Source organism: Gekko japonicus, unplaced genomic scaffold, assembly GCF_001447785.1.
Source record: "Gekko japonicus isolate JY-2015 unplaced genomic scaffold, Gekko_japonicus_V1.1 scaffold307, whole genome shotgun sequence".
Classification (NCBI taxonomy): domain Eukaryota; kingdom Metazoa; phylum Chordata; class Lepidosauria; order Squamata; family Gekkonidae; genus Gekko; species Gekko japonicus.
In genome coordinates, this window is record NW_015171511.1 from 7,444 (window position 1) to 33,111 (window position 25,668).

At 43.8% G+C, this 25,668-nt stretch overlaps 1 protein-coding gene across 1 annotated transcript in view; it reads right to left on the reverse strand.

The window, feature by feature from the left end:
- Positions 1 to 3,324: 3,324 nt before the first annotated feature.
- LOC107117262 (A disintegrin and metalloproteinase with thrombospondin motifs 9-like) overlaps positions 3,325 to 25,668 on the reverse strand; it is a gene marked incomplete at its 3' end in the record, with an annotated part of 51,456 nt that continues 29,112 nt past the window's right edge. Inside the window, exons 4-11 of the mRNA XM_015419354.1 lie at positions 18,115 to 18,401; positions 15,803 to 15,886; positions 15,496 to 15,620; positions 13,948 to 13,988; positions 13,721 to 13,826; positions 7,419 to 7,565; positions 6,707 to 6,848; positions 3,325 to 3,432 (exon numbers count right to left, since the gene is read on the reverse strand). Of these exons, the coding sequence (XP_015274840.1) occupies positions 3,325 to 3,432; positions 6,707 to 6,848; positions 7,419 to 7,565; positions 13,721 to 13,826; positions 13,948 to 13,988; positions 15,496 to 15,620; positions 15,803 to 15,886; positions 18,115 to 18,401 (1,040 nt within the window). The remainder of the gene's footprint in view (positions 3,433 to 6,706; positions 6,849 to 7,418; positions 7,566 to 13,720; positions 13,827 to 13,947; positions 13,989 to 15,495; positions 15,621 to 15,802; positions 15,887 to 18,114; positions 18,402 to 25,668) is intronic.

Consider the following 25,668-nt stretch of genomic DNA (forward strand, 5'->3'; position numbering starts at 1 on the left):
AAATAAAATGCCACATTTGAGCATTAGTAAAGAGCCAAACAAGACAACAAGTCTTGATGCAGGCATACAAATGAGATTGCATCATGTTGGCTTTTCTGCAGCAATACATATGCACAAGCACATTGATGGGGAGGGGCAATGACAAAGAGCTGCAAGCTCACACCCTGCAAGCTCCAATTCTGAAAATAATCTGGGAAATTCACTTGGCTAAACTGATAATACGGAGCAGCACAAAGCAAGATGCCAGAACACAAAAGGAATGAAGTGAGGGAAACATGAAGTGCTGTTGTAAAGATCAATGAGATAACGTGTATATGGTTCTCTGAAAACCTTAAAATGATCTGTAAATATGAAGTACTAGGAATAAGGCTCGTTGTGGAAATAAATACAATGAGCTCCAGAAAGAGGCTCTGGGAGAGTGCCCTGGCCTTGGGCACTCAGTGTCAATTTGCTGTGGCAACCTCAGCAGGGTATAATGACACAGAGTCCACCATTTTCTCCAGAGGAACTGATCTCTGCTACCTGAAGAGCAGTTGTAATTTTCAGTGATCTCCAGCCCTCACCTGGAGATTGGCAACAATGGTTCATCAGGAGGAAATGGCTGGTTTGGAGGTTGAAGTCTATGGTATTGTACCTGTCTGAGGTCCCAACCCTGATCAAACCCCACCCTTTCCAGGCTACACCCCTCAAATCTCCATGAATTTCCCAACCTGGAGTTGGCAACTCTATCTCTTTCCCAGCCAACCATCAACCTGCCATTATCTGCGCCTCTGATTTCAGATTTGCATCTCTTCTCCCCTCCCTCCTGGAGAGCAGTTGTAATTCTGAGTGATCTCCAGCCCTCACCTGGAGATTGGCAACAATGGGTCCCCAGGAGGGAATGGCTGGTTTGGAGGGTGGAGTCTATGGCATTGTACCTGTCTGAGGTCCCACCCCTCCTCAAAACTCACCCTCTCCAGGCTCCATCCCTCAGATTTCCCAACCTGGAGCTGGCAACCCTAGTCAGGACTGGCCCTAATGAGGTCCCCACAAAGGCCTGGAAAGGGCTTCATTCCTTTGTCTTTTTACTGACAGAACCAAGCTTGGTTGCCTAGCAACAGCCACTGAGGGAAAAGTTAGTCCCACAGAGCCAAGCAGGAGATATGTCTTCATCAGGAGAGACAGCTGTTTGGCAGTTATTCTGACAGGGAACAGTGGCTGAGGTGGTAGTGGGCGGGGAAGAGGAGCAGACCCAGCACCCAGCCAATAGCACGCAATTACTCTTGAATGGCAGTTGATAGGCCGATGGAGTGCACTGCACATTCAATGAGAGAGCTGGAAATGGCCAATACATAAGGCAATTATTATATTAAGATTGCTATCAAACTGCACAAGGCAATCAGTGAACAAAACATTTTGAATGATTTCTGCTGTGGTCATAATTCTCTGGACTGATGACCTTTTAAAAACCTTGTCTGTTCTTTAGCATGCGACACACTGGCATAAGCCACTGATACCATAGGTGTGTAATTCCCCCCCCCCCCGGTATTTTACGGTTTAGGTCTATGGGATCCCTCAAAAAAAATGGGATTCCCAAAAAAATCCCAGATCCCAATACCAGTGCAGTATTTTGATTTGGGGGGTTTCTGAAAGACCCAAGAAGAAGAAGAAATTGGAGGGGGGGATTGCACATCCAAAGCTGTACCAGCAGGGAGCAATCTGCTCCCCGCCAACACAGCTGATTTTCAGGCTGGCTTCCAGTGTGGCCCTGTTTAAACAGGGCTGCATGAGAAGCCAGCCCAAAGCCATCAGCTCCCCACTGGCAAAGGTCATCCTTGGGCTGGCTTCTAGTGCAGGCAGTTTGGTGTAGTGGTTAAAGAGTGGTGGACTTTAATCTGGAGAACCAAGTTTTATTCCCCACTCCTCTACGTGCAGCCAGCTGGGTGACCTTGGGCCAGTCACAGTTCTCTCAGAGCTGTGCTCTCAAGAGCAGTTCTCTCAGAGCTCTCTCAGCCCCACCTACCTCACAGGCAATCTGTTGTGGGGAGAGGGAGGGAAGGAGATTGTAAACCGCTCCGAGACTCCAAGTGAAGGGTGGGGTATAAATCCAATCTCTTCTTTTCCCAGTCTGAAGCTCAGACAGTGGGGAGCAATCTACTCCCCGCTGGCACAGTTGATCCTCGGGCCGTATTCTGACAAACAGTGGAGAGGTGGGAGCAATCTGCTCCTGCCTCTCTGCTGTTTTTGAATCTAGCTGGTAATTCCTGAATATATCCAGGATTGGGGGGGGGGGTTGGTTTTCCTGAAAAAATCTTCGGGATGCTCAGATATTTTTGGGTATATTTTTGGCTAGGGTAGATACCAACGCACAGCCCTAACTGACACCTAAATCTCACCTATAGTAATGTCATGCTCATAATGTCATCCTCATTCTGAACATGACTAGAACCATTCCCAAGGCTTTCCCGTTTAAACTGGATCAAAAATAAAATTAACATTAGCTACAAAGAGAATTCTTCATAGTGTGCTGCAATGGAATGTGCATGTTCTATCACCACTAAGGGAACAGAGATTGAAGAACAGCTCCACTTTCAAAATAGCATGAAACAGCTGACGTCCCACTCCCCAGCCACGTAAAAAGCATTTTCCCTTTTCCTTGCCGAAGGGATTACTACGAGGTAGCTCAACTGGGAAGGGGAAAGTGGGGAGTTCTGAGCTGCTAAAGGGGCCTAGTGAGGTTGCCACTGTGTTTGCTGAGGCACAACAGAGGACAGAGGGAGGAGCACGGATCAGGGACAGTAGAAGCAGTGACCAGAGAGGGAATAGATGTCTGTGGATGCAATTCCTGCCCCACTTGTTGCCACAGCCAGGGAAAGACACATCACAAGACCCTACCTGAAAGCAGCTCGTGAACAGAAATTACATCAGAAAAATACAGAGAGTTTCAAAATATCACTTCACATCAGAAATTTCTGATCTGTATTATTTGTTATGATCATCTTGCATCTTTATGGGAAATATGGGGCTTCCATCTTTTAAACAGAGATCATTATGAGAACAATGCCATATTGGGTGTGAAACAGAAAAGATCGCAGCCACAAGTAAAACACATCTGCATAAATGTTCCGTGTGTGCCAAGTTCCATATAAACATGGTGGAGTGGAGAGGAAGGCTATTGTATGTATATAAGCATTCACCTGCAATCTAACCATTTTTAGAACACTGGTATAAAGGAAACAAAGCAATTAAAGGCTTTCCATCCAAACTAAATTACTGAGACCAACATGAAAAGAACTCTTCCATCTGCACGGGGAAATGCAATAAATAGCGATGGTGCCAACCAACCTTTCCTTGGCCACATTCCGTCCCATCAGCCCACGGTGTGTGTTGAGTGCGACATCCCTTGTGTGCTCCATCAGCATTGATGCACCAAAGTCTCCTGCACTGCTTCTGCTTAAGTGATTTTAAAGAGTCTGAGCATTAGTGAACAGCCAGTCTGCCATATGCTAGAGCCCATAAATACATTTTACATCATCTCCCTGGAGTAATTACCATTACCGAGAAAAGAAATGTAAACAATGAGTATCATAAAATAAGGGAAGAGAACTTGGCTAAGCCCGAGAATGCAGAAACCACCTTGCTCAACCTTATTCTAGGGGATCAGAGCACCCTTCCCATGAGGAAAGTCTGGGACTTTTCAGTCTAGAGAAAAGACGGCTAAGGAAAGGCATGATAAATATTTATAAAATTATGAATGGGGTAGAGAAAGTGGGCAATACTAAAACTCAGGAGTACCCAATGAAATTACTGGAAAACAGGTTCAGAACAGACAAAAAGGAATATTTCTTTACTGAACAAGTAATTAAACTGTGGAATTTGGCGTCAGGGGAGGTAGTGATGGTCATGAGCATAGATAGCTGTAAAAAAAGGGGTTAGACAGATTCATGGAGGTCAGATCCATCAATGGCTACAATGGAGACAGCAGGAGAGGACCTCAGCCTCTCCATCATCTTAGTTTGGCCCTCCTTAGTTTGGCCCTGAAACAGGATGCTGGATGAGATGGAGCACTGGTCTGATTCAAGCAGGCTCTTCTTATGTCCTTGCTTTGGATTAAGTGGCCCGGTTAGTGATTAAATTTGTAAACAAACAGAATTCACCACTTATGTAAACCACTAAAAGATATAATCAATGGTTGTTTAATTCCAACAACAAGTGACTGAGGATTTCTGCAAACATTAAGAACAGCCCTGCTGGATCAGACCAGTAGTCCATCTAGTCCAGCATCCAGTCTCACACAGTGGCCAACCAGTTCCTCTGGACAGCCAACAACAGGGCACAGAGGCCGTGACCTACCACAATGTTGTCTCCTGAAGATTAATTCAGAAGATTAGTGCCCCTGAATGTGGATGTTCCCCTCATTCACCATGGTTAGTAGCCATTGACAGACTTATCCTCCAGGAATCTATCTAATCCCCTTTTAAAGACGTTTATTCCTGTGGCCATCACTACCTCCTCTGGCAGTGAATTCCACATTTTAATCATTCTCTGTGTAAAGCAGAATTTCCTTTTGACTGTCCTGAACCTACTGCCCATCAACTTCATTGGATGTCCTCAAGTTCTAGTATTTTGGGAGAGGGAGAAAAATTTATCTTTGTCAACTCTCTCCATCCTATGTTTACTTTTATAAAATCTATCATTTCCCCCTTATTCATCTCTTTTCTAAACTGAAAAGTCCTAAACTCTTCAGCCTTTCTTCATAGGGAAAGTGCTCCAATCCCCTAATTGTCTTGGTTGCCCTCCTCTGTACTTTTTCAAGCTCTGCAATGTCCTTTTGGAGATACGGTGACCAGAATTGTACATAAAAGAATTGTACACAGTATTCCAGATGAGGCTACACCATAGATCTATACAGGGGCATTACAATATTGGCCATTTTATTCTCAGTCCCTTTCCTATGAACCCCTAACATAGAGTTTGCCTTTTCACCGCTGCAGCACACTGACTTGACACTTACATTGAGCTATCCACTATGACCCCAAGGTCTCTTTCACTCTCAGTTCAGACCCCATTAACCTATACTTGAAGGTGGGATTTTTGTCCCAATGTGCTTCACCTTACACTTACCAACATTGTTCCTGACACACCTACTGAGAAGCTTGATGAGGACGGGGATCTAATATGGGTTGCCTATCTTAGAACTCCCTGAAAATCAAGTTCCCTTTTAATACTGTTAGTTGCTTGCTATGACAATCTCACTCTCTTCCCTCCCTCACAGGATTTTCCCTTTGCTTCTTCTTTCTTGCTGAGCAGCCCCTATAACTATTTTCTTGTTATTTGTTGGACTATAGCTACCCCATCCTGTCATGTTATCATATATTTTGATGCTCTATTGAATGGCCATAAAATCACCTGCTCTGTTCTTGTAATAGCACCCGAGAGACTTTTGAAAGTTCAAAATAAACAAAATGTTTTATTTAACTTGGAGGGGGGAAGGTCAGGTGGAATTAGGAGTAGGATGTACAAGGTGAACCAATAATAAAAACTGAGGTAACTTTGTAATCACACTAACTCCAGATAATATATTCCCAACAAGTAAGTGTTTTTACTTTTCAACAAGGTCTTTGAAACTTTGAGGAGAGAGGCTTTCTTTCCAGTTTCAGCTTTAACTCGCAAGCATAGGTTTCTGAGTTTCACTGACGCTTCATGTTTAGAAGGCAGGAACATACAAGAAAGTTTCCAAAACCCTTCTCTCTGCACAGACCAGGGATCGCTCCTCATTGTAGACCTATTTCCCTTTCCACTGGGCAAGGATTACTTCTCTTGACTAGAAGCTCTGTCCCTTTTCGGCTTGAATGGGGATCTACTGTGATTCATTCACTCCTTCAGCTACTTTCCCAGTCCAGTCAGGGCTAAACTGTCTCTTCTTCAACTGTCAGTTCCCAACTGTCATTTCTTAACTGATCCTCTCTACAGAATTCTGTTTGAACAGACTGTCACTCAAAGGTTCTCAGACTTGGTGAGGCATTAACCCTTGACAGTCCGTCACACTTGCCTATACATGTAGAGGAATTCTGATCAAATATATCCCCTTCACATATTCATCTAAGACATATCCCACACTTTCTCAAGGGCTGCTGTATGTGTATGAATATTCCAAAAGTGTGGTCAGGGCTGATTGCATGTCTTTCCTACTCAATCAGAACCCTGGGGGGGAAGGTGCTCCTATTATGCAATTTCTGGATTGTTTAATGTGTCAAGTTTACATGCTTATGCATTGTTGCAGGTCTCTTTCAGATTTCTCCAGTCCAAACCCTGCTGCTGGATGTCCCACCCCGCTGGTCCATCTTAAGTCTCAGTGAGAAAGGGAGACTATAAATAACATAAATAAACAAATATAGATGGTGGTGATCATGTAGGGTTGTTCTATGACACTGGCGCTACTCCAGTTATTACGGTGTATCTGTGAATACTACAACCATGACAATGGTGCCATCACACAGGCAAGTGGATTTCACATGCTAGGGCATTTGTGTGAAGGGAATCTTAGATACTGGAGAATTTAATTTTGACAATTAAAAGCAACAAATTCAGTATGGCTAATAGGTTTGATCAGCATTCACTGTTCCCATTTTGAAACTGTGCATGCAAAACTATGTCAACGTGTCTTATTCTGGATAAGCCCATCAGTATTTCATAGAGAAAGACAAAGAAGTGGAAATGCACTTACCATATATGGGCAAACCTTAGCTCCAGGCCCAAAAATTAACTCACATTGCTTATTGACATCATAAATGTATCCTGGAAGTTGCTGAGGCAAAGTGTACATTCTCGATGAAGGTTCGTCAAGCAAGCACTCTCCATAACCCGTGCTAGAATGAAAAACATTACAGGCAACTCCACTGCTGCATTTGCAAAAGCATATTAGGATCATTCTCAAAAGCTCCTAAATGCCTAGTCAAAAGAGCAATCACAATGAATAGCAATATCCAGCAGGATACGCTGCCAGTTCTCACAAATGTCGCTTGAAAAAGACCGCTCTATTGAATGGCCATAACTATGTGCGTTATAAAATATTCTGTTCTCCCAGCTACCTTGTGAGAACTGCCCTCTAATTTAGTTAAACAGAAAGTTTCTGTCTCCTGTCTTTGTGGAGGAGAAAGCTGAACAGGGTGCCTTCTTAGGGGTGCCACCAGAGAATGTCAGAATGGCTTCCACTAGGCAAGGGAAATAAGTACTCACTCTTCCCAAACACTCTCATTCGCACAAGTCCCAACACACCAGTCACATAAACACAAGTCCCAACACACCAGTCACACAAACACAAATGCTATTCCTCCTTCCCATCTGCCACTGTACTACTCTGCCACAGATATGTAGAACCAATATAGTAGTAAATCCAGAAAGTGTGCACATGCATCAAATAACTGTTAAGGTCTTACTCTAGAAATTCAGTGATGTATTTCCGGCTACATTTTGACCACATCCAAGGGTTAGTGTTATAGTTCAGGGTGGGAGCCATAACATGCTGCTGGTTCTTCCCGCCATCTTCTTTGCATTTATTGTTGTCATCATGAGGCATGTTGAAGCTAAAGAAAGACAAAATATTGGCCAACAGGTTAGCACAGATTTTTAAGAAAAAAAATAAACAAAGGCCAACTCTGCTAAAGTATTTTAAAAATAACACATTTCAGTAGAAGAAAGTTACAACAGGTAATTCAGTCTTCAGTTTTTCCCCCAACAGGACTTAATTTTTACTGGCTTGTGCCCCAGATGTTTATTATGCCAAAAGGAATACAGTAGGTGACAAAAAACCCTCCATACCCCATGCACTTAAGATCAATGGATTCCAAGATTTTGTAAGATTCAAAGCACTGGGTTGGATACAGCAAATTTCATTCAATGTCACCCAATTCCCCTCCTCACGATAGCCCCAGGGGCAGATTGGAGACCAGCCAGTAATTAACCAATTCAGCCAGATCCAGAGATGGCTTTTTTAGGAGGGGACAAACCACAGCTTCCTTGAGTGCCCTAGGGAACTGTCTCTCCGAGAGGGAATTGTTGATAATCTCCCTTAGGGCATCTTGAAATCCATCATGGCCAGCTTTAATTAGCCATCAATATACATCATCTGATTACAACACTTTACTGACCAATTTTTTAAAAAAACTGACAAATTACTGACCAAGATGAAAAAACTGACTTTTACTGATTTTACTGGCCATTTTCCACCCCTGTAGCCCTCATCCGGCATGACTTTTGTCCATGTAATTGAAATTGAAAGCAAATAAAATGTATATCCCATGATCCCCAGCACAGCCTTTTGGAGTGGTCAAAGGGGACCTTTCTCTCCTTTTCACCAGCTTAAAAATTGGTTAGATCCAATACATATTGTTGACAAGTGTCTCTATGCCAGAATGTGAATCCCACTGCAAAGATGTGCAGTATCTTTGCCTAAACAGGCTTTGCCCTAGGGCTTTCCAAAATTAAGACCCAGAAGAAGTCATCTGTTTTGTCCCAAAGCAAGAGTTTTCACTCCTCCAAAGGCAGGAAATACTGTAGTATTAGAAGCCCATGCTGATAACAGGCTTTATAAAAGTCCTTTTGTTTGATTCATATCCTGAACTGACAGTTTATATGCAAGTTTATGCACAACTTTTCCTATAGTTACTACCTAAGTGTTGCACAATCCACTTATTTATTTTATTTATTTACTTTTTGTTAGATGACAGTGACTTTTCCCCTACCCACTGCAATCTTTTACCCCCCTCCCCAACAAATTGTGACCCCATGGGTCAATGACACACTGTAACACACAATAACACCATGAAGAGGATCAAGGCTGCAGTGAGAAGAGGGAACTATTGAAAATCACCCTGCCTGCAACCAGAAAATAGACATTAGGATCCAAGCCTTTGTAGGTACACTCTTCAAAGAACTATACTGCCTTTGTTTATTTCAGTTGGTGGTCCCCCCCTCTGAAAACAGTATTTTGTGAGCTGGGACTCGAATACTTGAAGGAATGTCTCTATCTGTAAGTATGTCTGTGATCACCAACTTAGAGCAATCCAGCAACTCTTTCTGAGCATACTTTAGTTACAGTATTGCAAACTGGCTTATGCTATACCTTTTGGCCTTTTCTGTGTTAGCACCCACTTGCGGAATGATGACCCAGAGGACATGCAAAGTGCACTTTCTTGGGTTAAGTTCCAGAAACTGTATAAGGCTGTATTATCCCAACAAATCTTTTTTGGCTACGCTCTCTGGCTCTAGATTGATGTCTGGCGACATGCGCTGCTTTGAGGCTGTCAATCTGTTTTTCTACATGCTGCTGTTCTAAAGTGCAGGCAAGAGCTTTGACTGGTTCTTAAGCCGATTTATATTTCATGATTGTGTTTTATGATACTTTTATGCAAGCCTCTGAGCGCAGAGATGCACATTTTTAGATAAGCAAGTAAATAAATATGCCCCGCAACATGTAAAAAAAACCCTCTGAGTTACAACTGTTATAGGAATAGCTTTATCAGCTACATGTAATGACCTATTAAGGCGAAGAAGGATTTTATCAGGCTAACACAAGGGGCTCTTCACTTGTTTAATGTATGCAGCCAATGATGTGTTGTTATAATAAAACCACTTTCATCCTAATTGTGCTTTATGAGCCTCAGATTGCTACTCTAAACAGTGGATGCTACAAAGGGCCTTATTCCACATGGATGCCATAAATGGTTTTACAATAGTTGGACTAAGTATCAATTCATAAGGTGGACTTGAGAAACCTCTTTTCTAGATATAAAATTAGGCCTAGCCATGCAGATAAACGAATGGAAAGTCTCTGCAGTCACAAAGTCGAAGACTGATTTGAAATTTCCAAAGGTGATTAAAAAAATTACAGTGGGGTGGAAACACCTCCAGCACCTAGTTCAGCCTGGGATGCGCTTTGGGCGCCACCCCCAACTAAAAATATTTCCTGCATAAGACTGTACCAGCATACCAGGAAACAACACCTGCAACTGACTCCAGTGCAACCTATGTGTCTCCCATAAACAAGAACACCAGTCAAAGTATTCAAAGCAGCTGTATTTGAGATTTGCTAATCACTGGTTATAAATCCTCATATGCAGAGAGCCTCCAGGTGTAAGACTCTTCTGGCTGAGTTTTCTAATGAAGCTGAACTTTTAGCTTCATTCATCCATGTGCAACATTATTTCTGGTGTCATTCTATTACACCGAGTTCGTCTCCAGGGATAAAGGTGACTCCAGAGATGAATTTGGCTCTTCTTTTTTAATGTAGCCCATTTACAAAAATGCCATCAAGCATCAATATCAATACAACCGTCCCACTGATATGAGGTGTGCAGCACATGATATATTGAAGAATGCTGCAAATACGCCACACAGACAGAACAGCTTAAGCCGCTGTGCTAGCTGAAGTGGAAGAGAGGAAATGACCTGATGTGATCTTAAATTTGAAGGCTGATGAGTTTACATTTCCATTAAGCTTGCCTCCAGTGAACCAACTCTGCCCCCCTGCTAAAAAGAACAAAAAAAAAAAGGAGCTTCCTGTGTGGAACCCCTGAAATCCCTTCCAATGAACTGAGTAAGGTTTTGTTAACCACAGGCAAGACTCGATTCCTAGGAATTGCGGTTAAGAAGTCAAATGAAAGGAGGGAAAACAACCTAGAAGCATTTCATTTAAAAAATAAAAGAAATAAGGAACACAAGTTAGCCAAAGGTGAGCTGTTCTAATCAGGAACTCTACATCTCACTAATTTCAGAGGGCAAGAAAAGCGGTTTTGCTCCCATTTGTTTTGCCAAAATAAGAACTGAAAATTCAAACAGATTTCTCCACAGCTCTGACCCCTGGCTTGTTCCTCGAGTTTCCTGTCCCTGGCTTTCTTACAGGGCAATCCTATGCATACTCTCAGTGGCGCCTGGCCGTTCGGCTGGGCTGCTCCCCTCGGTGGTGTCCCCGACCAGTGTGCGGTGTCCCCGGGGCAGCGGTGGTGCTGGCTGCTTTTCTCCCTCCTGGCTGTCCGCTGCCACTCCCTCCCTTCCATACTCTCAGCGGGCCGTGTGGAGGTGACATTGGCACCAGTAGAGAGGAGGCCAGAGCAAGGTAGGGTGGGGAGCTGCTGTCTTGTCTCCCTCATCCCCCCCCCCTCCGGCCAGGGCGATGTGAGGCCATTCAGTGGTTGGAAGAGATTCCTCCATAGCTCTGAACCCGGTCTTGATCCTCACTTCCCTGTGTTTCCTGTCCCAGGCTCTCTTACATGGTAATTCTATGCATGTGTAGTTAAAACTAAGTGTCATTATGTTCAATGGAGTTTGCTCCCAGGTAAGCATGCTCAGGATTTCAGCCTTGGTCTTCTGGCCACAGTCCTTGTCTTAATATCAGTGAGGTTATAACTGTGCCTCCCCTCTCCCTGTAACATGACTCCAATGTCATATTATTTCCTGTCCTGTGCTTGCAGTCTGATGCTTCCCATGGTAAATGGATCCTACATCTGGAAAGGCTGAAGAACACATCCCTCTTGGGAAATGCCAGCAATCTTTATTGATTTAGCAGAACTTTAAGTAGAGAATGTTTGGTAGCAGCTGAGACCACAGATAGATAATGGGGAAAGTTTTGAACATTTACATGCCCAGGAAAATGCCAATCACCACTTTGGAGTCAGGATTCGGAATCGGTTTTCTCCAGGCCAGTTTGGCCAAGGATCCTGGAGGGTTTTTTTGCCATCTTCTGGGTGTGGAAGAGCAATGGGGAGGGGTAGTTGTGATTTTCCTGCTTTGTGCAGGAGGTTGGATTAGATGACCCTGGAGGTCCTTTCCAACTCTATGATTCTTTGTGGAGTTTGGCCTACAATGGTGTCAAGTGATAGCCAAGACCATAAGAGATTAGTGTGCAACCTCAAGAGGAATGTCTGAAGCAAGTACCGCATGCTGAAACTGAACTTGCAGAACCATTTCATACATTTGGGTCTTTCTATCAAACAGTGTATTCACTGCTCCAGTAATATATCTGACTAGGAGCAAGGCCCGTTGCAGCAACAATGAAATGGACTCTAGAAAGGTGGGGGGGTCTTCCCCCCTTCCCCCCGCTCTCCACCTGGCCCTCAGACTTGGGGGGTGGCATGTCGAGGAGATGCCCTGGCAGTGGCTCCCTGCCCGGGCTGTCTCCAAACATACAGAGGCCCAGGCCAGCATCTCCTGCCACCTCTGGTGACCCTGGTGTCAAGGGGTGACTGCATGGGCCATCAGTGGCTTCCTGGGTGACTGCGTCCAGGGGGCTGGGGGGCACCTCCACCGCAGTCCACCCCTCATTCCGTGGAGCCTTTTCTCTCGGGGTTCTCACCTTGCGGCCAGGACTCTCTCCCCTGCTCTCAGCGGCGCCTGGCTGTTGAGCTGGGCTGCTTCCCTCGGTGGTGTCCCCGACCAGTGTGCGGTGTCCCCGGGGCAGCAGTGGCGCTGGCTGCTTTTCTCCCTCCTGGCTGTCCGCTGCCACTCCCTCCCTTCCATCCTCTCAGCAGGCGGTGTGGAGGTGACATTGGCACCGGTAGAGAGGAGGCCAGAGCAAGATAGGGCGGGGAGCTGCTGTCTCGTCTCCCTCATCCCCCCCCTCCGGCCGGGGCCCGGCTTTCCGCTGGCCTCACTCGATTGGCTGGGCGCAGGAGGGAGGTGCAAGGAGGCCACGTCCAGAGTGTGGTGAGGAAGAATGCAGCAGCGGTGGCGCAGGCCAGGCCAGCTGGGGCTGGAGAGCAGCAGGGTGCGGCAAGGTTAGCAGGGCCCATCCTCCTGCCTCCCCGCCGCCATTGGGTGCATAGGGAGTAAAGACGTGGATGCCTCGCTGCCTCCGCCTGCCGGAGGGTCTATCCCCTCCGGCGTCTCCCTGTAGACTGAGGGTGAGAGGCTGGCCAGGGCTTGTGTGGGCGGGGCCCCGCCACGCATCCAGCCAACGGTGGTTCAGGCTGCCAACTGATTTTGCCACACATCGAATCTTGCCACCCCAAATGACAAATATATAAGGAGAGATATTTACTCAACTCAGGTAATTTGTTTGCTTAATAGGCTGCAGATAGGTATTTTAAAACACTGTAAAGTGAAATAAAATAAATATTGCTTTCTTATTCTTTCTTATTGCTTTCTTATTACTGGATTTTAGGATATCCCTTTCATCCCCCTGATTAAAAAGCTGTATTTATAAAATCTGAGTATAACCTAACAACCATTTGTAATGAAGTTTCATATTCAATGATATTAAAGTAGAATGGAAATTTCCCAAGAAGAATGGGATGTGGGAATACTTAATTTGGCATTTGTAGCACAGTATGCAAACAGGCAATGCCAATGAAGTTAATATATCAAATACCTGCTTTGATGTATTTTGTTAAGTATCTACAGACAACTGATCTCGTGTCTCTGCTGGATATTAATAGGCAACTGGCTTTCCACCTGGCTGCATGTACTCACTAGAAGAAAGGAAGCTGGGAAGGAATGTTCACACAAAATTGAAAATGTCAGCCTTCACCCTCCCCCTCTAAAAGCATTTTCCACTAGAGCACCTAAAGCTGACATCACAACTATCATTGCTGAACAATCAATATTGGAATTCTACTTGAAAAGCTATATATTTCAGCCAAGAATTGGTGTTAACGTGCAATTTTATACCAAACAAACTATAGTTATAGACTGGTTTTGCAACCCATTGCTTTAAAAAAAAATCTGTGTTTTTTACAGAACATACACATGGCCAAGTTCATGGGCAATCGTAAAAGCTGTACTTAGGCCACTGTCTTCACTAATCGAACAGCTCCGATATGGATCACAGACTGTACCCAGTTCAGCCAGACCTGGGAAATCAAAAGCAGAACAAAAGAAAGAGTTTGCTATTTAAATACGGATATGCAACATACCATCAAGAACATGTAACATTATTACCTTAAAGAGTAAGAAAAAGGAGATTAGGCTTACCTAAAGTATCACATTTGTCTTGAGCTCTACAAATATCCTGTCTGAAAGCAAAACAGACTTGATGCTTTTAATTTCCATACCAGTTACCATTTAAACACACAATAATCAATACACACCATTTAATTATACTATGTTGGGCTTCCCACCTGATTTCTTTTTAAAAAAATGTATTGCAACATATATCCTGCCCAACTCCAAATGCTCAAGACTGGCTACAATGGTTTTTACTCTTGCTCTTAAAAACTGACTAGGTCTGTTTACCGAAAGTCTTTTAATTTCACATTTGCTTTGATTCATCTACCACATTCATATTTCTGAGCATTATTATGCCCTCTTGAGGCACAAGCTGTCATATCCCTGAAACTCGGAAGCAGACCTTGAATGCCTGGCATGATTTTTGTAAACTGCTGTGCATTGCTCTTAACCACTGACTATCCAAAAGGCATAACAGAAACAAAGAAGCAATCAAATCGATCTTTCCAATCACTTTTTAAATATGCTCCGGAGTAAAATTGTGTTATGCCCTAGAGGTAGCCAGCAATGCCTCTCATCCACACAGCACTTGGCTGGACTAGAACATATGGAGGCAGGTGATAACATCCTCGGTAGGCCTCCCATAATGCTACTAAGGTAATGCATCCCTACACAGAACAGATCAGAGGTCTCATACTCTTCCCACTAAAAACAGCTGGTGTTTTTCTGTCTTAAAGCATCAGATTGGGCTTTGAGTATTGGATTATAGGGCCAAACATTTACTGCAGTCTTCTGTGTTTTAATCTACATTCATGATTCCAAACAGGTCCCAGTGGCATGTGCTAGAACTTACACATGCGTACCCAGCTGTTTTTTTTTCTTTTTTCATTTCCACCCCAGCAGCTCCCTTTCAAACTGATAAATTGCACTACTAAAACATTCCACGTCTAAAACACACTATGCAGCGGGGAGCCCGTCAGAGTAAAAATGAAAAAAGGGTGTGTATATGTTGGATTGCCGCCTATATCCACAGCTGTAGTACAAATGCTTGTGTATGCCATAAAGCCACTTCCGTGCTCTGCTTTAAATCCTTCCCCACAATACTCTCCTTTTCTTGAGAATGTTGTAGTGGGAAACGTCTTCTTTATTGCTTACTGCTGTTTAATAAGGAACTTTCACACATCACAAAAACCAATACCAGTTGACCAAACATGGGGGAGGGGGAGGGGAGGATCCACTGGAAAGTTCACTTGGTCTTCAACCCATGAGCACATGGCAAAACCGGAACCAGACACCAGGGTGGGACCCATTCATTCTGGAAAACTATTATTCCTTGGTGCTCCCCCTCCACATTGGACTCTTCTGAAAACTAGGCATTGCGATGCCATTCTAAGTAGAATTACACTCTTCTAAATCCCACTGACTTCAATTGTCTTAGAAGGGTTAACCCTGGCTAGGATGACACTGTTAATTCAGTTCTGTCTGACTGTGACAAACATGGCAGTTCAATTATGATATCTAACATGGCAATCACACTGCTAATTTAAGGAGCAAAAACTTCCACCCGTGGCATACCTTGTCACTAGTACGGCAGTGTCATGCTTGGCTGGGTGGTGCTCATTCGGATGGTTCTGAGTCTGTTGCCACTGGCAGAAGTTTTTTAATGTTGTCTGGGCATTGTAAGATATCGATGGTCCATCCTGGTTAAAACATGCACATAAAGAGAATAAGTATTTTCCGTCCTTCCCATTTTGTGTGGTTTAGCTCCCCCCCCCCCAACTGTACAGTGCTTGGTTACAGATACAACAACAAAATAATTGTGTTGTACTCACTAGGTTATGTCAAGTGGAGAGAAAGGAAACAACCCCCCCAAGTAAATTACCTGCTCGTTATGTATGACGACTAATTTCACAATAACAATATTAATTAAATTTCCAATGCTTGGGTCTTTGTATATCGAAGCTACCTGCACAAAAGGTAAATTATGGAAAGTTAATGCTTATAGCACACAAGAAAGCTGGCAGTCATCATCACGTCTGTTTAAGCTCAAGTGTAAAAGATCACAGCTCATAACAGATAACAGTTTTGTTCCTTAAGAATCAGTTTTCATGAAGATCATTCCAGTGACTGTAACGTAACAACTTCAAGGGACAAAATGAGGGGGGGTTTATTAGAGTTATGGAGACGTTAATGGGTTATATAGCAAACAAAAAAAAATTTGAAACTGTTTACTGTTTTGCTGCTTTCGATAACAGACATAACCAAAGTAAAAGAAAACCAGCAGGCCAGTGTAAATACAATGACAGTGTTTCTCCATACCCATATGAGAAAAAGTGCTGGCATGTATCCAGGGATCATTTCCTGCAGGAGCGCAAAGGAGCGGAGCTCCGGCAGTAAAGAGCCCAAGGGGTGGGCACATGCAACAAGCCCCACCCCATGCTCCCAGCAACCCTCAGTCAGAGCAAGAAGCAGCCAGGTAAGTTGCAGAGCCAACTGGTCCAAAACAGTCCAGTGGCACCTTTAAGACCAAGTTTTATTCAGGTACAAGCTCTCCCTCCTCTGCGAGGACAGATCTGCACGTTCCCTCAATAGCTAGCAATCCAAAAGAGTCCAGTGGAGCCTGAGCAGTGGGTGTTGCCTTCTGACACACTTTCAGTGATGTCAGGGGGTGTGGCATATGCAAATAAGTTATGCTAATGAGTTATGCTAATGAGCTCCTGCACCTCTTTTTCTACGAAATGACCCCTACATGTATCCTACCTAAGGGGACCTTCCTCCAACTTAAGTGGTTCTACACTTACATTGGAGGGCTCCTTAGACTAGAGGAAGGCTTGGAGAATGGTAGGTAGGATGCATTCTACTGTGGCAAAGATATGAGGACCCCTCTCTTTGACAGGTACTCAGAGCTGCTGGTTTGGAACTACGCTATGCATTCTCTGTTCCTTTCCATAAGGCACAGAAAACCACTTCATTGAGTAGGTGGAAAACTGTGCTGATGGAGAAGAGTTTTAAGGATACCATGGACCGCCAAAGAGACAAATGAGTGGGTTCTAGATCAAATCAAGTCTGAATTCTCCCTAGAAGTTAAAATGATTAAACTGAGCCTATTGTATTTTGGTCACATCATGAGAAGACAAGATTCACTGAAAAAAACCAATAATGCTAGGAAATGCTGAAGGTAGCAGGAAAAGAGGAAGACCCAACAGGAGATGGATTGACTCAGTCAAGGAAGCCACGAGGGCCCTCAGTTTGCAAGACCTGAGCGAGGCTGTTGATGAAAGGAAGTTTTGGACGTCATTAATTCATAGGGTCCCCATCAGTTGGCAGCAACCCAGTGGCACATAACACGCATGCAATTGTATTCACTGCACTTCAAAACCAGGGAGTGAAGCTAAGGTTGAAGTGACTTAAAGAAAGCAGAGGAATGCCTTTATAAGCAGTCACTGAGTTTAAAAGAAAAAAGCCCAAAAATCAAAGGTCTCTGTTAATAAACAAAGACCTTTGAACATTGCTATATATTTTGAGCTTTTTCTTAATATACCATTAAAGTGCAATATGGTGTAATGTTTATTTCTGTAACCACGAAGAGGGGGAAAAGGCAGACACTAAGGGTACAACTGGATGAGACACAGATTTCCGGATGTTTCTAATTTTCTTTAAAAGGAGCAACAAGGGGCACTGAATTTGATCAGGACCACAGTGCTGGGGGATCGGGTGTCTGATTTTTTCCAATCTGCACTGTTATTGTGATCTAAGTTGCTATTTGCCCCACTTGGGGGGAAGGGGACAGAGAATACAAGTACCAATGTATTTTTCCCAGTGGGGCAAACAGCAATGGAAAGAATTTAGAGTTGCGAAATGGCATGGGGAAAGGGGTTAATCCTCCCCTTCCTCAGAAGAACAGCCATTCATGGCCCTCACTATTCTTAAATAAACTTGAAAGTGTCAGGAGATCTCCCAAACCTTATGTTGGTAAGTATTCAACTGCACAGACTGGAACTATATTTTTTCTTTTTTATTTGCACATCCACCATTTAGTATTTGATCTTTTGAAATATATCGCTAATACTTAATTAGGCATAATACACCGGAATCTCCCTATGTACTAATGAAACAGTTTTCAGAAAAACTGAACACACTGTGTTTAAAGTTAGTGAGATCTTTTCCCTCCTCAGTCCTTATTTTAATACTCACTATTGACATCAGCGTCAAAATGTAGTGCTGTAGATTTGATCCATGGTAAGCGACCATTCGGCTATCTGCCACCACCATAACCTCCACAAATCGAGGATAGGAGAGGAATCGCTTGGTTCTTCGGTGACCATTTTCCCCCCTTGTGTTACCAGTCTTGTTGCTGGATGCAGGAAACTGTTGTGAGGTTATGCTGTGTTTCAACGCTTCTATATCAGATAATATGCTAGCTGGGGGCCACTGGCTGGTCCTGCTTTTCCTCTTGAACTTTCTGTGATTTTTTACATGCCCTATAGAATAAAAAAAATAGACACTAGTAAATCTGTAGAAAGTACTTTAATAAGGCAATGTTTCCTACTCAAAGCCCAATGTCCACTATGGTAATGGAGCCCGTAATTAAGGCAGCTTTCCCATTCACATAAGAGGTGAGATCAGTTCCAAAAGCAGACCTTTGCTGACCAACAAGCTCTGAATCCACTCAAAGTTTCCACAAAGAATTGATGGGTTATAGCCCTTAGCTTCATGCACCATGTTAATACTGTAACTGGATGTGCCATGATCTCCCCCCCTCCCCAAGAAGAGGAAAAGCACAGAACAGTTCTTGAGAACTATGTCAGCCCCTCACACTTCCCTCCCTCAGCGGTAGATTTTCCCTCCACAATCTTGTTCCCTTCTGTGACTGAACTGCCCCAAGTAACGTGGTTTTCGTCTTTGTCTTTAAAAGACTGTCTGGCCATCCCGGTGTCACAGAGATATAATTTGGCTTTTAGTCCAGCCCTGGAACCTGAGGGAAGAATAAGGAGTCCTCTTGGGTTGAAACCCTTCAAACAGCACTTGAGACGATGTAAAATTCAAACAGAACAAAATATTTAATTTAAAAGACAGGAGAAGGTCAGGTGTTATCAAGAGTTGTTAACTTTGAGACTGTACAGATTATAATGCAAATGAGAGTTCTTGAAGATTATTTACTTAGTTATGGAGATGTTAATATTGAGAAGCTTTTCCCCTGTGTTTTCCAACCACTACAATGCTTCTCAACAGAGTTTCCTATTTCTCACTCCACACCTGAGATGTCCTTGGGCCAGGTGAGCCAGGACTTCCTGAGCATCAGGGGAAGCTGGACAGTGGCAGCAGCAGCGGTCAGAAGAAGGAATTAGGCGGGCGTGGCAGCATCTCCTGGCACGCCTGCAAGGCAGTGAAGCTGGGTGTCAGGATGGCAGCCCACCCCACGCTAACCCCACCAACACCAAGGTTGGGAAGAGGGATGGAGCCAGAAAGGTGGTGCCCCAATGGGAATGGCAGAGGACTACCACCCAAGTCCCAGCCTGAGGGGGGATTGGGGAATCCAGTGGGGTACCGCCCGCAGCAGGGGGGAGATTTAAGCAGAAGGCACGAGCCAAGCCAGGGAGGAAGAGCATGGGAGAGGCCCAGAGGTGCTGGGAGAGTGACTGGGCTGCAGGTAGAGGAATGGGAATAGGGTGCATTAGCTGAGGCGAGATCCAAGCCTGCTGCCCTTTTGTAATGTGTTAACTGACCCAAGACTGAGGATAAAATCAGACAACACATTCATGCACAGATTTTCCTTCCTAAATAGGCTCTAATCAGGACCATGGCATGGGAAGCGGAAGCAGTTAACCCCCCTCCCCCAATACCAGTTCAATGTTTTGGATCTAAAAAAGCCCCCAAAACTGCTACACAAGCAATCTGCATTTCCAAGATAGCAAACAGCAGCTATGGGAGTTGGGAATCTTTTGAGGTTAGGAAAATGGCAAGGGAGAAGAGTTAAACTACCCTTCCCAGTCGGAGCAGGCGTCTTTTAATTTCATGGCTGCTGTCACAGTCTGCGGTGATCTGGGATCCCAGGAATATCTGTGAGATATATACATATATCTGTGATATAGGGAATAACAATCTGCTGTTACAAGAACAGGGCTACCCTTTGACCTGATCTGGAAATTGCAGCTAGTGCAGAATGCAGCAGCACGCTTGCTGACAATGACACCTTTGCGGGCACATATTCAGCTGGTGTTGCACCAACTACACTGGCTGCCGATCAAATACCGGATCCAGTTCAAGGTTATGGTCTTGAACTTTAAAGCCCTATGTGGCCTGAGACCATCATACCTACAAAACTGCCTCTCTTCATAAGAGCCCGAGAGCTTTATGCTCTTCTGATCAACATCTCCTGGTGATCCCCGGCCCAAGGGACGTCCACTTAATTTCAACCAGGGCAAGGGCTTTTTCAGCCATTGCCCCAACCTGTTGGAACATGCTCCCACTTGAGATCAGGGCCCTGCATGACTTATTACAGTTCTGCAGGGCCTATAAAGTGGAGTTGTTCCACCAGGCTTTTGGTTGAGGCACCAGACATTCAACACCCCCCCCCCCCCATTTATGGCACCCTCTCCAGTGCCTTGCTGCTTTAGATATTATTGGGCACTGGAGTTTTCTGGAGTATCCATATTCACCTGATATGAGGCATGGTGTTTGTTGATACTGTCTATCATGCCATCGACTCTTTTATTGGTTTTACTGTTTTTATTGTTTTACTAGCCTGATACCCATGCTTTGCTACGGTATTTAAGTTCTGTAAATCCAGTTATAATACTGATGATGTGAAGTTTGAAATGTAACATTTGCTGTAGGAATTCTAATGGAGAAGACTGTAGTGTAAAAAATGAAGTGAGCAAGCCTCCCCGACAGCTGTAAGCATCCCACTCCCTCTCCTACAGCTGACAGGCAGCTGCCTGTCCAGTGCAGGGGGGAGGGGTATTGCAAGCCATTGTGGAGACTGGGCCAGCAGGATCGCTAAGGTGTTACTGCTGGGGTGGGCTCCATGATGGTTTTAAGCACCCCACACCCCCTGCTGCACCTGACAGACAGCCTGTCAGGTGTACGGGGAGCACTCTCTCCGAATTTCATAATTCTAGGTCCAGGGGTTTGACCTAGACGTTGATTTTACAGTGAGGGGACTTTCATTTATATATATATATAGATGGATTTTATGTTGTAAGTCACCCTGAGCCCACTTGTGGGGATAGGGCAGGGTATAAATTGAAATAACAACAACAACAACAACAACAACAATAATAGCAGCTGCAACAAAATGTTAAATATCTGAAAACTCAAAATTGCTATCTATATGCCAAGAATTATTATTATTATTATTATTATTATTATTAGTAGTAGTAGTAGTAGTAGTAGTAGTAGTAGTATTACGAGATGTATGTTTCAGATTCATAACTGGCTAGTCCCACTTTACAAAGATCTGTGGCTGCTCTTCATCTCTTCTCTCATATGATGTAGCACACTACTTGCATCTATCATGTCTGTCAAAATGACCATCTACCAGCTTCACAAAGTGCCATTTAAATTAGGAAATGGAGGTCCTAGAACATGAGTCTGCAGTCTATGGACCTAGAAAATGAAACCTTTAAGGTATATTGGAGACAAAGATCTTCATGGGACTAAACACCTTCATAGAAGTGCTGTTCAGAAAGTGAAATCATAGAGTTGAACAGTTTCCAGTAATCCAAGTGTGCCCCCTCCCCCCAAAAGCAGCCAAGAAAAAAATACCCAAAGAGCAATCCCTCATCTTAATGCAACCCAGTGTGTGTGTGTGTGGGGGGGGGATAAAAATACAATGAAAAGAAAAATGAAGGAAGGGAAACCACTAAGGAAGCAGATAGCAGGAAAATCCCGCTAAACTAATATGCTATGTGAAAGAGTAATTCAGTCCCAATTTTTCCACCCTGTTGCAGTAAACAAACAAACAAAAACCGAATCACAACACAGAGAAACCCAGGGCAAAGCAAAGCCCCCGGCCCCTAACTGAGAAAGCAAAGCAAAGCCCCCGGCCCCACCATGCCCAGCAGCAAAGCTCTTTCACAAGTACACCCTTTGTCCAAAACCATAACACTAACAAACAGAACATGCGTTCATCCTACACTTATAGACCTGAGTCCCAGTGAGACGATTGGGAATTCTGTTATTGGCAGGCAGTGCCTGTCAAGCTTTGGAGGGTCCCTATTTGTGTTTCCAAGGCTGGAAAACAACGCCTCCACCATTGTCTAGCATTTTCACACCAGAGTTTCTGGGTGGGTTTCATTTTTCGAACAGCCCCCAAGTCGTGCCCGAGAGCTCAGAGATTTCTTCGGAGACCATGTGTGTGCCAAACATCACCTACCAAGCCCCAATCTGGCATGAATTTTGGCTCGTCGTGCAATTTGTGTCCATCCCTACATGTATGATTTGAAAAACTGACTTAAGTACTGTTAGGTAATCCAGGTCTGCAAGGAATGGGGAATCTTTATTCCATTTCTTATTTGCAGATGAAGTCCTCTGAATGAAGCCACCAATGGTTTGACAAACACTACAGAAGTTGGAAGTCCAACACTGAGGCAATCTTGACATTTATAGCCAGTCATCCATGCATCTTAGGTGCTTTATTGTTTTTGTATGGTTTTTCATATGGTTTTTGAGAGAGGGTTTCCATTGCGTGATATAAGCCACTCTGACATTTCTGAAGTCAAAGAGAGCACTTCCCCTGGCCTTCTTGAGGCTAGAATGTCATGTTTTATTTCTTTTCTGGGAGAGGACACCTGTGGAAGAGTAAAGCAGCTATGGGGTAGAATTATCTGTAGTCAGATTCACTCTTAAGACATAGCACTACAGACTCATTCAGCAACCTATCTGCAATAAGAGCAAAAAATGTTTACGTGCAAAGCCAAAAAAGAAAAAGGAACTTTAGAGCACCAACATAATATAGCATAAGCTTCTGTGGACTCGAACCCACCATATCAGATCTAGTCTGTATAGGCTTGTTTCTTTTTCTTTTTTTACGTGAAATGCATAGGAAACTTAGATGCTGGATCTCCATTTTCCTCTACCTAATATTCTGTCCAATTAAAGAGAAAAGCTAACAAGGCCGGGAGTGCAACAATACTGCTTCTATCATCTTTGTTAGTTGGTACCTCCAGTGACCGTATATGCTGAGTGTAGGCTTCTCTGCACAATGGAATGGAAGAACAGGCTTGCTTCTTACTATACACCTAGGCAGAATATTTCCTACCTTTCCCCCTATCTTGGGAACTATGAAATATGAAGATTTGTTTCTTCTTTTAAATCAAAACTTAGGGCCAAACTAGACATGACAGCATCCTCCCAGTTGCCATGCTACGGATCAGGATTGGGCCCTTGCAGTATTTTAAAATTATTTTAAAATTACGGTGCCGTTCTTGTCCTCCCCCCCCCCCCACTTTATCACCTGTGGAAATAGCCACAACCCTCTCCATGGCTGTTTTGGCACTTGAAAAAAGTGCACAGGGTAGAAATAAGAGTGGTGTGCTGTGGGCTAATCAGGAACAGGCCCTCATGGCAGTTTTAGTGACTTTAAAAGGTCAGCAGTGTGCTCATGGTGACAATGAGGATACCATCAATGCTACTTTGGCCCTGAGGAATCCCTGTCCACTAATACGCAAGTGACAAGGTAAAGGCAAAGGTTCCCTTGCTCGAAAGCCAGTCGAATCCGACTCTAGGGTTGCGGTGCTCATCTCCGTTTCAAAGCCGAAGAGCCAGCGCTGTCCAAAGACATTTCCATGGTCATGTGGCTGGCATGACTAAACACCAAGGTGCACGGAACGCTGTTACCTTCCCACCGAAGTGGTACCTGTTTCTTGCTTTCAAACTGCTAGGTTGGCAGGAGCTGGAACTAGAGCTGCAGTGGCTCAAGTGGTTAAGACGCTGAACTGCAGGCTGTGGAAGGTCAGTAGTTCAGCAGTTCGAGACCCGAGTTGCCGCATGATGGAGTGAGCTCCCATCTCTAGTTTCTCTACCTTAAGGAGACTCAAAATGGTTTACAATCACATTTCCTTCCTCTCCCCACAACAGGCACCTTGTGAGGTAGGTGGGGCTGAGAGATTTCCAAGAGAACTGTGACTGGCCCAAGGTCACCCAGCAGGTTTCATATGGAGGTAGGAATCAAAGATTAGAGTCTGCCGCTCTTAACTACTGCCCTGTGCTGGCTCTCATGTGCAGCACATGACAATGAACAAAAGTCCAGTTCAGGTTCATAAAGATGGGGAAAAGTAAGTTTCTATAGCTACTTAGGAGTCAGCCTGGCTGAGGCTACAGGCAGTAACTAGTTAGTTAATTATTTCACAGACCTTTGCTAAGTTCATCAAATGTTAACCCATATACCTTAAGGCTGTAGGCTGAAAATGAAGATTTAACTGATTGGTACAAACCCAGATGATGTTGACATTATGTTAATAGACAACAAACAGGTTTTCCTTGCTAGACAGCACTTTTTACCACATCTCCGGAGGTACCAGGCAGCAAAATGGTCTCTTGCACACAGCTATATATCTCCATAATTGTCAATAGATGCCACATGAACCAAAGAGATGCCAGGATTCTGTCAGAAATGTTGCTTTCCCTCCTGTTTTCACAGTTACTACTAAGGGGAAAACTGCAAGATCTAATACCTCACAACTCGGGTGCAGAGTATGAATTGAAATTACTGGAAGTATACATACAGGAGACATCAGATCTGCCACTGCAACCCATGTCAAAAATAAATAATGTTGCCATTATTTGATAAGAAACAATTAAAAAATTAGCTAGAAACTGAGAATGCGGATGCAGCTCCTTAGTTGTAGCTGTTAACAACATTAGCGATAAGTCACGGCACTACCCACATTCCCTTGTGTTCATTGTGGGACAGCCATTAAGCTGGACTAAGTTTGTAGTGGAGACATTCCATTTATCGAAAGAAATCACGGCTGGTGGTATTCAGTGTTCCCCAACAACTGCTAGGAAGTGAAACTTTTTATTATGCAACCCTTTCGCTTGATCTTGACTACGAGAGACGTACAACCATGTTCTTGCTCCTTTAAGATATCTTTTCTTATAGCAAAGTTTTCCTACCTATTCTTAGAAATCAAAAAAAAAAAGAAGTGAACAGACAAGATTGTTCCCAACAACCAAGGATTTCAATATGTTAGACAAAATCTTTGATAACTTGCCCTCTTGTCAGGCAGCAGCATTTCAGCTTCCTAGCAGCAATTGTACTGACATTACGAGTAATACGAGTGACCCTTTAGTACAGCTGAGTATTAATCTTTGAGCCTAAAAAGGCAGGATTTCCAACTGTCTTTTAATGGACATGCCTTAACAGGTTGTGTATGTGTGTAAAATGTCGTTAAGATGTATGTGTGTAAAATGTCACTAAGCTGTAGCCAACTTACGGCGACCCAATAGGGTTTTCAAGGAAAGAGACTAACAGAAGTGGTTTGCCACTGCCTTCCTCTGCCTTAATGGTAACATATAAAATGAGATTAAACTTTCCTTGTTGCTTACCTACCTACAAAAAAACCCCCAATTACTTACAACATTTGGTATAACAGAGTAGGGTTTATTGTTTATTTAACAAATGTATACGCTGCCTCTCTAGAGAAATGTTCAGACCACTGATACCATACAACCATTACAAAGAACATAAGTTATTAATATTAAAAACAAGCCATAAAAACAAGCCAGGGCATAAAAACAACATTA